This window comes from Hyperolius riggenbachi, chromosome 11 (assembly GCF_040937935.1).
Source record: "Hyperolius riggenbachi isolate aHypRig1 chromosome 11, aHypRig1.pri, whole genome shotgun sequence".
Classification (NCBI taxonomy): domain Eukaryota; kingdom Metazoa; phylum Chordata; class Amphibia; order Anura; family Hyperoliidae; genus Hyperolius; species Hyperolius riggenbachi.
The window spans coordinates 10261541-10274214 of NC_090656.1; the positions used below are offsets into that span (position 1 = coordinate 10261541).

Consider the following 12674-nt stretch of genomic DNA (forward strand, 5'->3'; position numbering starts at 1 on the left):
TTAGATCATTTTGTTTATTATTTTTGTGAAGTTAGCATCACATTGCTGGAGGCCCAAATGGTCACACCCTTTTCCCTCCCACCCCTTAGTGACAGCATGGGGGACCATCTACCAGGAGTAACATAACAAGTGGGGGTGGGCACAACAGTCTGGAGGATGCACCCCTGTATTGGAGGGACGGTTAGCAATTGGGAAGGGGGGGGGGCACAGCGCATGCATACCGTTGCTGAGGAATGTCGGCCCATACTGACATAATGGCAGCTCTAAGTTGGGTCAGATTGGAGGGTGGCGTTTCCAAGCTTTCAAGTGATCTTTCGACTTCGTCCCACAAATGCTCAATAGGATTGAGGTCAGGAGACTGAGCTGGCCATGGAAGCAGGTTAAACTCTTTTCCCATTCCCCATTTTTCTGTGGTAGCACAGGCACTCTTGATGGTCTCCTGCTGCTAAAGCCCATCCTTTGCAAAGTCTGTCTTGTGCGTTGGGATATGCTTTGGGATGCACCTGCATTGAATGCAGCTGTAATTTGTCGTGTTATTGCCCTTCCGTTGCTGTGGACTATGGGCACTACTTGTCTTTCAGCTCTCTCGTTCACCACCAGAATAGTCCTTATCACTTTTTTCCTCATCTGCCGCTCTCTAAACACCCAAAATACTGTTGGGTGAGAAAATCCTAAAAGAGTCGTCTTTTCAGAGATGCCGGCACCAGCTCTTCTTGTACCGACGATCCTCCCTCGTTCAAAGTGTATTTTCTTTTTTAAAAAGTTCATTGCATATTTGTGCGTACAGCCACTGATGACTGCCCTGTGCAGATGTAATGATGCCTTGTGCCAACTGCATGTAATGATTTATCCTACAAGCCCGTCCCCCCCATCACCAGCTTATTAGACAGATCTGCTTCTTGCTCTAAAGCTGTGTGCAGTGAGATTACAGCAAGACAGTACACAGTGCCCGGCTGTCTCCTTTCACCCAGTCCTGCAGGAACAACCTCTGCTGGAGGAACTCATCTGCCACCTCCGTCCTCAGCGCTGACGCTCATGGCCTCATTGCTCCACGTTCTCCTCCTGTGGCCCCTTGTCTTGGGCTCCTTGGTGGCAGCAGGTAACTTACCCCTCATTTATGAATAGATTGTGACTGAGGCAGGCCCAGATTTACATCACAAGAGCCTATAGGCACAGATGTCCTGGCTCCCTAGACTTCACCCTCCATGAACCAACAAACCCCCACCGAACCGCACCACAAGTGTGCTAACTGTCCCAGCTGTCACTTTTCCCTTACTTTCTCTGCTCCTCCAGGTCCCTTAGCATTAGGTAGCCAGAGGTATTAGTATTAAGTAGCTAGTGGTGCCCCCGACTAAAGGGAGATCTCGTCAGTGGAATGCTCAGGACTCTGCATAGGAAAGGTGGGAGAGAGGGAGGGACTTGGGGAGGGGAGTGAGCCGCCTTTCCATCTTCAGGCACCTTTAGGCACATGCCTACAGTGCCTAATGGAAAATCCAGCCCTGGTCTGAAAGCCCTCTCACACTGAGGCGATGTGGTAAATTTTCCGCACCACACAGCAGCCTAATGGTCTTTGGGGGAGTTCACATTCCCTACGTTGCGGTATGCTCCTCTGGGATTGCCTAATCTAACACACTTCAATACCTACATTACCACATGGCTTCTGCGGTGATCTGCGTCAGACCAGAAGTCATAGTTACATAGTTATTTTGGTTGAAAAAAGACATACGTCCATCGAGTTCAACCAGTACAAAGTACAACTTCAGCCTGTCCCCCACATACCCCTGTTGATCCAGAGGAAGGCGAAAAAAACCCCACAAGGCATGGTCCAATTAGCCCCAAAAGGGAAAAATTCCTTCCTGACTCCAGATGGCAATCAGATAAAATCCCTGGATCAACATCATTAGGCATAACCTAGTAATTGTAGCCATGGATGTCTTTCAACGCAAGGAAAGCATCTAAGCCCCCTTTAAATGCAGGTATAGAGTTTGCCATAACGACTTCCTGTGGCAATGCATTCCACATCTTAATCACTCTTACTGTAAATAACCCTTTCCTAAATAAATGGCTAAAACGTTTTTCCTCCATGCGCAGATCATGTCCTCTAGTCCTTTGAGAAGGCCTAGAGACAAAAAGCTCATCCGCCAAGCTTTTATACTGCCCTCTGATGTATTTATACATGTTAATTAGATCTCCTCTAAGGCGTCTTTTCTCTAGACTAAATAAACCCAGTTTATCTAACCTTTCTTGGTAAGCGAGACCTTCCATCCCACGTATCAATTTTGTAGCTCGTCTCTGCACCTGCTCTAAAACTGCAATATCTTTTTTGTAATGTGGTGCCCAGAACTGAATTCCATATTCCAGATGTGGCCTTACTAGAGAGTTAAACAGGGGCAATATTATGCTAGCATCTCGAGTTTTTATTTCCCTTTTAATGCATCCCAAAATTTTGTTCGCTGTAAGTCTATGGCAACACCACCACTTTTTAAAAAACCCACTGCAGTCATCTGTGTCGCTCATGCACAGAAGCATATTTTAAAAATACGCTTCCGCACACGTCATCGATTGCCGAACAGGAAGTGATCATCACTTCCTGTTTGGCGGGATACCACATGGGGATTATCGCGATAATATAATCCCTGAAGGCCTGTTTTTGGCTGTGCGCACCACCAATCTACAGTCTGAAGCGAGCCTGAATGTATCTGCTAGCTGGCTCTGATTTTCAAAGACATTCCCTGGATATGCTTAGGGCGGGGGAGGGCTAGCGCTACCATTGGGGATATCTGGTCAATTGCAATGTCTGCAGAAGAGTAGCGTCTCCGCTGTACTGGGGGGCGCTCTCCTCTGTCAGTCTGTGGCTCAGAGCGTTCCCCTCTTCATTCTTGCAGGGGCACTGCACCCCCTTTACCCAGCGTACGCTGTTATGTAATAACCAGTGACAGGGGTGTAACTAGAAATCACTGGCCCCCCCTGCAAAACTTTGGATGGGCCCTCTCCCCCCTGCTTTCTGCACAGGTAAACTAAGAACCAATGTTATTCAGTTGGCTAGTGCACACTTGTATGTGTTTTCTCCATGCAGATAAAATCAGACAGCAGTGAAGCACTGCACGCATCTTCTCTATCAATTACATCAGCTTCTGTGATAAAACGTGCATGATTTCACACATACAGACAGACATGGTGTACAGAAAACGCATACAGAAAGCCAACAGAGGAGTGTGCTGGGAGCCTCAGCTTATTACACTCACTCTGTCCATCTCTGATGGAGCAGAACTGGCTCTGCAGACTCCTCCAGCATCACTACAGTACACAGCACTTGGGGAGGGGTAGAGAGGCTGGGGGCGGGGCTCTGCAGACTCCTCCAGTATCACTACGGTACACAGCACTTGGGGAGGGGTGGAGAGGCTGGGGGCGTGGCTCTGCAGACTCCTCCAGCATCATTACAGTACACAGCACTTGGGGAAGAGTGGAGAGGCTGGGGGCGGGGCTCTGCAGACTCCTCGATCATCACTACAGTACAGAACACTTGGGGAGGGGTGGAGAGGCTGGGGACGGGGCTCTGCAGACTCCTCCAGCATCACTACAGTACACAGCACTTGGGGAGGGGTGGAGAGGCTGGGGGTGGCGCTCTGCAGACTTCTCCAGTATCACTACAGTACACGGCACTTAGGGAGGGGTGAAGAGGCTGGGGGCGGGGCTCTGCAGACTCCTCCAGCATCACTACAGTACACATCACTTCAGGAGGGGTGAAGAGGCTGGGGGCAGGGAATTGTACACAAGAACCTTCTGTTCTGCACACTGAATAGGGAGGGACTGTCTACAAATCTTTGTCTGCACAACATTATATGATTCCTTATCAGTGTCTGAGCTGACGCAGTCATTAGAATAATTGTGCAGAGAGCAGAAATGTTTTTCTCTCTGTACCCTTAGTTGTCAGTCTCTCAGGAAATGGAAAAGAAACTTCTCCCCCCACAGGGCCCCCTGCTGCTTCTGGACCCCCCTGCAGCTGCATCCCATGCAGGGTCTATAGTTACGCCCCTGACCAGTGATGAGCAAAAGTATTGCATAATCGAAATTTCACATTGCTATTCACTTCGGTTCAAAATCATAATGCGAAATTTCAGGAAAAATCGCAATTAGTTTTGTATGTAAATATAATCAGGAGCCCTAATTTCATGTCATTTTCATGTAATTTCACGTAATTTCATGCTGACTTTAGTGGATAATAGCAAAGTTCTCATATATGCTATTGTCACCAAAACTGCTACATAAAAGAGAAACCGTAACCAAGAATTACACTTCATCCCAATCAGTAGCTGATACCCCCTTTCCCAGGAGAAATGTTTTACTTTTCACAAACGGATCATCAGGGGGCGCTGTATGGCTGATATTGTGGTGAAACCCCTCCCACAGTGTGATGTCAGAACCATGGTCCTGACAGTTTTCTGTCTGTGAACCTCATTGCATTGTGAGAAATGTTTCCAGCTGTTTCCAGCTGCCAAAAAAGCAAGCAGCATCTCCTTCCACTAACATCACCTTCCAGCAGTAAAAATGTCACCGTGTGATAAATGTCAGAATGTAAATCAGGGAGAGGAAAGATTTTACAATGAGCAAACACTGACTAAATCATTTATGCATAATTATTGTAAAAATGAAGCACTCTTTTATTACATTATTTTCACTGGAGTTTGTCTTTAACTGCAGCTGCTGCAACATTTCAACATCAAATATATCTGATTACAAAGAACAGTTTTTGAATGTTTTTTAAATTTGTCTTTGTTGATTTCAGGTGAGGATGAGGATAAGCCCCTGGTGGACACAAAGTACGGGAAGGTGCGTGGGATAGTGGCAGCTGTGAAAGACACGGAGAGAACCGTGCACGCTTTTTATGGCATCCCCTTCGCCAAACCACCGACTGGACCTTTACGGTTTGCAGCCCCGGAACCGCCGGAGCCCTGGAGCTCAGTGAGGGAGGCCTCTACATACCCGGCCATGTAAGTGGTCCTATCGTGCCTTCATATATTACACAAGTACATTTCTGTCAGTCAGCACAGCAACTGATGGGTTCCTAGTTTTCTGTCACCTCGAACACTACAGAACTAGAACAGCAGTTTTGCCATTTTCAATAACATTGCTGTGTTGTGTACTAATAAACTTTTGTGCAGTTGTTCATCTATTTATCATCATCACACTCGATATTTTTTCCTGTTTCTAGGATATACGCCCCTCAACCTGTTTATTTGGCATTTATTTGCACAGTGCATGTTCTATCTAATGAGTACTGTCACGGACGATTGCGGGGACGCAGGCGCGTCCTGGAACCGCCCATGAAGAAAAGAACGATCGCACTCGATTCCTGCATCGATTGCGCCTCAGATCAATAAAACCAAGATCTGATGTGCAGTATCCCTCTGCTTAGGAACAGCTGGGAAATCTGTCTTAGCTGAAATGACAGCCTGGGGGGAAGGTGTTAATTAGCTTGGACATATTCCCTGTGGAAGGCACAATTTCCCTTTTGGCTCTGGGAACCAGGTGACACTTAGCTGATCTCATGGAGATGTTAATTAACCAAAGGATGCCTAGGTGCAGCCAAGCAGGCTACGAATCCACGGGAGGTCTGGACACTCTGCTCTCTGCTAAAGATCAAAGGAAAGTCAGCTGTTAGCAGCTAGAACATCCTGAATAAACCTGAGTCTCATCCTGGCATAATCCATAACTTCCCAGATCTGTAATATTTCTGGGGTTCCTGAGATGGCAGCTTCACCAAACGTGGGGGAAGTGTAGCATGAGCCCCGGTGTTGGTTCTGAGGAAGTTTCAGAACCTTCGGAGGTAAGGACTGCCAGCTAGGCAGTTTCAAAGTGCCCTGATGATACCACAGGGGTCCCACCCCTCATGTCTGGTATCAGGGCGCTGGGTAAATCGAGACAGACCTGAAAATGTTAATAAATCTGCCCTGACCTGTACGGTTCTGTGAGATAGAGCCCATATATGGGTAGATATGATTTCTAGCCCCAGTACAAGGGGAGGGCTCATCTCATCTTTGAAGGGGGTGTATGGCTCCCCGCCCTCACTCCCTCCTACTGAAGCAGGGGCATAAGAATGGCTGAGGACCCAAACTCAGTGTCCTCCACACTGAACCATCTTGCACTCATCAGATGCCAGCTTGAGGATATGCTGGCATCCACCTGGTCTGAACTCTGAACTCTGGACTTTGAAACCAAGAACTTTATGATTCTTCCCACAATAAGGACATCTTTCCAGGAACTAAGTATTTTTCTCCCTTCTTTTATTTTTCATACTGGCTATTACTGTTTTAATAATTGTTGATTTTCATAATTGTCTGTATATATTAATTATTTATATTGCGTGAATAAACGACTTTCCCCAAGTCATTCACTGTTTCGCTACCCTGCTTATCAGCACACACAGAAATGATCCCGGGTCTCTGAAGATACGCTACTGTTTGTTTGTTGTTGGCTAGACAGAATATCGTGTGTTTAACCGTTTTATTCGCAGGATTAGTCAGTCAGTTAGTGGGCCCCACGGTCCCATAGTAACCGCGGTCAGTGGTGCTCAGCAGAGCTCGAATATTCGAGTAGCTCGAATATTCGAGCTCTTTTCCAGCTATTCGAGCTCGGTATTCGAGCTCCGAATAGCTGTAGCTATTCGAATGGGCTATTCGCGTACACTCGAATAGCCCATTCACTATTCGAGCTATTCGAGCAAACGGCGCTATTCGAGCTCGGTACCGAGCTCGAATAGCGTCATAGCCCAGATTGATGTCCTTAGAGCCAATCAGAGGGCTCCCAGGCCCTCTGACGGCAGCCAATCACAGAGGGGGACCCTGGCCAGCCCCTACCCTATAAATAGCGGCCGCCATGTTACGTTTCTCCGTCCTTGCCTGAGACTTGCATAGAGAGAGAGTTGCTCCTTTGTGCTTTGGCTTAGCAAGAGCTTTATTGTGGTCATTTACCTAGCGTTTTTGCTCACATACACCTCCTATACACACCTATATTGTTGTTAGTTAGTTAGACATTGTATTTTAGTTAGTAGCTTTTGTGTTACATAGAGACAGGCCAGCTGCTGCAGGCTTACAGCTTTAGGCCTCAGGGCCTTGCCTGTGTGGGCAGCTGTCCTCCTGTCCTCTGTTTATTTCTCTCTATTCTATACCAGTATTTCTGCTGTCCTTTACTACTGATTGTATTAGTATTGTAGTTATATACTGTAACTGTACTAGGACACTCACTGTCACTGTTCATAGGCTACTAGCTGCTCCTGCGTGTGTGCACTCACTTTCTGTGTACACACTACACACACTCTATTTCCTTCTGATAACTGATTGATTATTGTAATTGAATATTGTAATTAGTTAGTTGTACTCACTGTTACTACTTACTGTACTAGGAGTCTAGGACACTCAGTCACTGTTCATAGGCTACTAGCTCCTGCGTGTGTGCACTCACTGTCTGTGTACACACTACACACACTCTATTTCCTTCTGATAACTGATTGATTATTGTAATTAGTTAGTTGTACTTACTGTTACTACTTACTGTACTAGGAGTCTAGGACACTCAGTCACTGTTCATAGGCTACTAGCTCCTGCGTGTGTGCACTCACTGTCTGTGTACACACACTACACACACTCTATTTCCTTCTGATAACTGATTGCTTATTGTAATTAGTTAGTTGTACTTACTGTTACTACTTACTCTTACTGTACTAGGAGTCTAGGACACTCAGTCACTGTTCATAGGCTACTAGCTCCTGCGTGTGTGCACTCACTGTCTGTGTACACACACTACACACACTCTATTTCCTTCTGATAACTGATTGCTTATTGTAATTAGTTAGTTGTACTTACTGTTACTACTTACTCTTACTGTACTAGGAGTCTAGGACACTCAGTCACTGTTCATAGGCTACTAGCTCCTGCGTGTGTGCACTCACTGTCTGTGTACACACACTACACACACTCTATTTCCTTCTGATAACTGATTGCTTATTGTAATTAGTTAGTTGTACTTACTGACTGTTACTACTTACTTACTTACTGTACTAGGGACACTCACTCAGTCACTGTTCATAGGCTAGCTCCTGCGCGTGTTTGCGCGTGCGTGCACTCACTGTCTGTAGTGTACACACACTAAATTTACTTGTGATTACTACTGATTATTGTAACTGCTAGTTGTACTTCCTGACTGTTACTACTTACTTACTGTACTAGGGACACTCACTCAGTCACCTCACCCACCAACCCACTCCATTAAAGTACCCCACTTTTCACCCGCCCTTTTAAAAAACTTTTGTCTATACGCCCAAAACATCGAAGATGTGTGGAAGTGGCAGCCAGCGCGGTTTGGGCAAGGGGAAGGGCAGCAAGGGAATCAGGAGGAGAGGGAGCAGCATTGTGGCAAGCCGCGGGCGCGGGCGCGCCACCATGCACAGTTCCGCAGCAGCAGCGTCAGTGGCTAACATTCCTCCCATAGCCACTGGCCGTGGACGCCTTGGGCGCCGCCCAGCAGGAGCATCTGCAACTCACGCTGCAGAGACACAGCAGCAGCAGCGTGTAGCACCTGCTCCGATTTTCCTCCAGCCGGGTCGGAAACGTCCCATTGAGGAAAAGCATGCAGACACTGTGGTGCAACTGATGACGGAGGATGAGCAGCCCGCCATCAGCTCTGCATCCGAGGCCTCCACCCTCACCACCACCCCTGTTCGCAGCAGCCGCCCAGCAGGGCCTGGGGAGGAGGCCAGTTCACCGTCAGTTGGCGACCTGTCATTCAGCAGTCTTTTGACCCCAGGCATCATGAGTCAATTGTCTGCTGTTGTTGGCGATTTTGAGGAGGAGATGCTGATGGGCACTTTGGGGGATGAGGGATTGGACAGCAAGACTGTGGCGACAGTCAAGCAGCCCATCCATGCATCAGGAGAGGAGTTTGGGGGGTCCTCATCCCAGCAGGACATGTTTCAGGAGGGGGAGGATGATGATGACCCGGTGACAGACAGAGACTGGGTGCCACCACCTCCAGGGGATGTCGTCCTCAGCAGCTCTGAGGAGGAGGAGGAGGAGGATGCTCTTGTGGGCCTTGCAAGGAGGCGCATCATTGCAAGCATTGGCAGCAGCAGTAGGCAGGTCCCACAGCCTGCTGGTGTCTCAGGCTCAGCAGCAGCAGCAGCAGCATCTGCCAGTACCACCACCAGCCGCACCCAAGCCCCCCAAGCCCCCCCCCCCAACCACCACAGGGAGACAGGCAGCAGCGCTTCCATGCCGTAGGGGGATGTTTCTGTCACCAATCTGGCGATTTTTCACCATGCCCACAGTGTACAGCAAGTACGCCACTTGCAACCACTGTCAGCGGAAGTTGAGCAGAGGTGCAGACCCCTTAAAGTTCTGCACCAGCTCGCTCATCAACCACCTTGCTGCGAAACATTTCCACCAGCATCAGGAGTTCCAGAGGCTGAAGGCATCTGGTGCTGGCAGTGGCACCACACCCATCACTGCACAGCCTTCAGCAGCAGCAGCAACAGCAGCCACCCGCCCTCCTGCTCCTCCAGCAGCACCAGCAGGAGTGCGGAAACGCACTGCTCCTCCCCCCTCTGCAACTCCTGCCGCCGACACTGAGGCCTGTTCTGGCAGCCAGTCCTCAGTGGCCTCCTCCGCTGTGTCTGCTGATTCCCGTGCCAGCAAAAGGCCACGCCAGAGCCTTTTGAGCGAGTCCTTCCAGGGGGTGGTTAGGGCTCTGCCTCCCAGCAGCCGTCGCGTGCGGCAGCTAAACGGCTTGCTGGCACGGGCCATGTGCTCCCAACTCCTGCCGTACACGCTCGTGCAGGAGGGGAGCGACATTCGTGCGCTGCTTGCTTGCGCAGCCCCAGACTGGCAGCTCCCCAGCAGACACTTTTTCTCCCGCAAGGCCATTCCTGCACTGCACCGCTTTGTGATGGCCAATGTGGAGCGAGGGCTGGAGCACGCGGTTGGTGAAAGGGTCCACGTCACCATGGACTCCTGGAGCAGCCGCTTCGGGACAGGCCGCTACCTGTCCTTCACTGTCCACTGGGTCAGCTTGGTGGAAGGGGGTGAGGATGGGAGAGCAGCAGCGGGCACAGCAGCAGCAGCAACACAGTGGGTGGTGCCACCCCGCAGGGTCAGGGGAACTGCAGCAGGTTCCTCCAATCCTCTGCCATCCTCCGGCACACCTGGCCAAACCCCCCGCCTCAGCAGCAGCGTGAAGGCCCGCCACTGCCAAGCGCTGCTGCACTTAGTCAGCCTTGGGAAGACCAAGCTGACGGCAACCCATGTGTTGGCCAAACTCCAGGAGCAGGAGAGGATTTGGCTGACCCCCAGAGGCCTCAGAGTTGGAGAGGTGGTGGCCGACAATGGGGCCAATCTGGTTGCCGCAATAGACAGGGGAAACCTGACCCACATCCCCTGTCTTGCCCACGTGCTGAACCTGGTGGTGCAGAAGTTCTTGCGCACCTACCAGGGGATGGGCGAACTGCTGGAAACGGCAAGGAACGTTGTGCGTCACTTCCGGCGCTCGGCTGCAGCCTGTGCGAGCCTGGAAGACGTGCAAAAGGAGCTGGATCTGCCACGCCATCGGCTGATCCTTGACGTTCCGACTCGCTGGAACTCCACCCTGGCGATGTTGGAGCGTCTGGTTGAACAGAAGCGCGCTGTCAAACAGTACCTTGCCCTGGCCACTGTTTCCGCCGCTCAGAGAAGGGACAAGACCAGCAACATCCCGTCCATCGTCCCCGATGATGACTGGAGGCACATGCAGCAGGTGTGCTTAGTGCTGGCTCCCTTTCTGCAGGCCACTAACATGGTGAGCAGGGACCATGCTATGGTCTGCGAGTGGGTGCCCCTGGTTTGTCTGCTGAACAGGGCCCTCGATGCTTTGCTGGAGCAGGGAGCGGCAGCCTTGGACCAGCAGGAGCGGCAAGCAGCTGCACAGTCCACCTCTGAGGGGGAGGAGGAGGAGGACTTGGTGGAGGTCCCTGACCTTGCTGCTGATGAGGGGGATCAGCACAGTGCAGCTGAGTTGGTGCGGGGGTGGAGAGAGGATGAGGCTGACGAGGCAGAGGAGGAGGATGAGGACAACAGCACTGCCGTCGATGCACCAGCAGACGTGGCCCGCCTCTTCCCAATGGCAGCGCACATGCTGACGTTCCTGCGCAGAGACCCCAGGGTGATCCAGATGAAGCAGAGGGAGGACATCTGGATCAGCATGATGTTGGACCCACGCCTCAAGGGGAAGTTGAGCCAGTTCCTGCCGCCTGCAGGAGGAGACCCAGCGCAACAAATAAGGAGCTTGCAGCAGGCCCTTGTTGAGCGCTTGGAGGAAGCCTTCCCCCAGCCTTCCACCCCCACTGTCCAGCAGCCAGCACAGAGGCAGCAGCAGGTGCCTGCATCCAGCAGCAAGCGCCCCACAGACCTGCTGTCTCTCAGCCACGAGCTCTACAGGACTGTAGAGGCTCCGGCAGCAGTGACTAGAGAGGAGGTGCATGCAGCAGCATCCTCCACCGGTCACAGCCAGCGCCTGACCCGCATGGTGGCTGACTACATGGGGTCCTACAGCAGGCTTGACAGCGATGCCCCTGTTGATCCCATGGAGTATTGGGTCAAGCGCCTGGAGATCTGGAGCGAGCTGGCGCAGTACGCCCTGGAAGTGCTGTCCTGCCCCCCTTCCAGCGTGCTGTCTGAGCGCTGCTTCAGTGCAGCTGGTGGTGTGGTCACCGAGAAACGCTCACGTCTGTCTCACAAGTCTGTGGACAGACTGACGTTTCTCAAGATGAACCAGGCGTGGGTGGAAGGCGAGTTCCTGGCCCCTGTTGTCGGCGAGAGGGGGACATGAACTGGCTAAGAACCATCGTTAATGTGCCTTACCACCCTTTACCACCTCCTGGCTCCTGCTCACTAAGCCAGCCTGGTTCACTTTGACTATTACGTCGCCTGCAGCCACACATTTTACACCTACAGTGGGCTGCTGTGTACTGCCCTTCTGCTGTCTGTCTGTGTTTCCCACTGCCAGGGTACACAGATTTACCTTCTGCTGCCACTCTGCCACCAGCTATTACGTCAAACAATAGCTATATATCTGTGTAATTTGTTTTACAAACAAAACCAAAAAACCATTAAAAAAAAAAAAAGGTTTAATTTTTCTGAGGTGCCCGGGTTGAAAACTGTGTTGTCCCAGTTGTGTATTGGACACGATGTGGGCTGCACGACCGCTGTCTGGGACCTCCTGTTGTGTTCATTTACGGCCTGGTATCACCGCTAGGTACCAGGGCTATTATGTCACGCTGCCTGCCTGCTGCCACACTCACACTACTCCTCCATTCCTCCTGCTGCTGCTTTCTGTCTGTGTTTCCCACTGCCAGGGTACACAGAATTACCTTCTGCTGCCACACTGCCACCAGCTATTACTTCAAACAATAGCTGCTCACATTACTCCTCCATTCCTCCTGCTGCTGCTGCTGTCGGTCTGTGTTTCCCACTGCCAGGGTACACAGAATTACATTCTGCTGCCACTCTGCCACCAGCTATTACGTCAAACAATAGCTATATATCTGTGTAATTTGTTTTACAAACAAAACCAAAAAACCATTAAAAAAAAAAAAAGGTTTAATTTTTCTGAGGTGCCCGGGTTGAAAACTGTGTTGTCCCAGTTGTGTA

General features: G+C 50.5%; 1 protein-coding gene across 1 annotated transcript in view; it reads left to right on the plus strand.

Annotated features, from left to right (window-relative positions):
* The first annotated feature begins 898 nt into the window (after nucleotides 1-898).
* Nucleotides 899-12674, plus strand: part of LOC137538541 (fatty acyl-CoA hydrolase precursor, medium chain-like) — a 63705-nt gene continuing 51929 nt past the window's right edge. Inside the window, exons 1-2 of the mRNA XM_068260777.1 lie at nucleotides 899-1099; nucleotides 4787-4991. Coding sequence (XP_068116878.1) covers nucleotides 1036-1099; nucleotides 4787-4991 — 269 coding nt within the window. The 5' untranslated portion in view covers nucleotides 899-1035. The remainder of the gene's footprint in view (nucleotides 1100-4786; nucleotides 4992-12674) is intronic.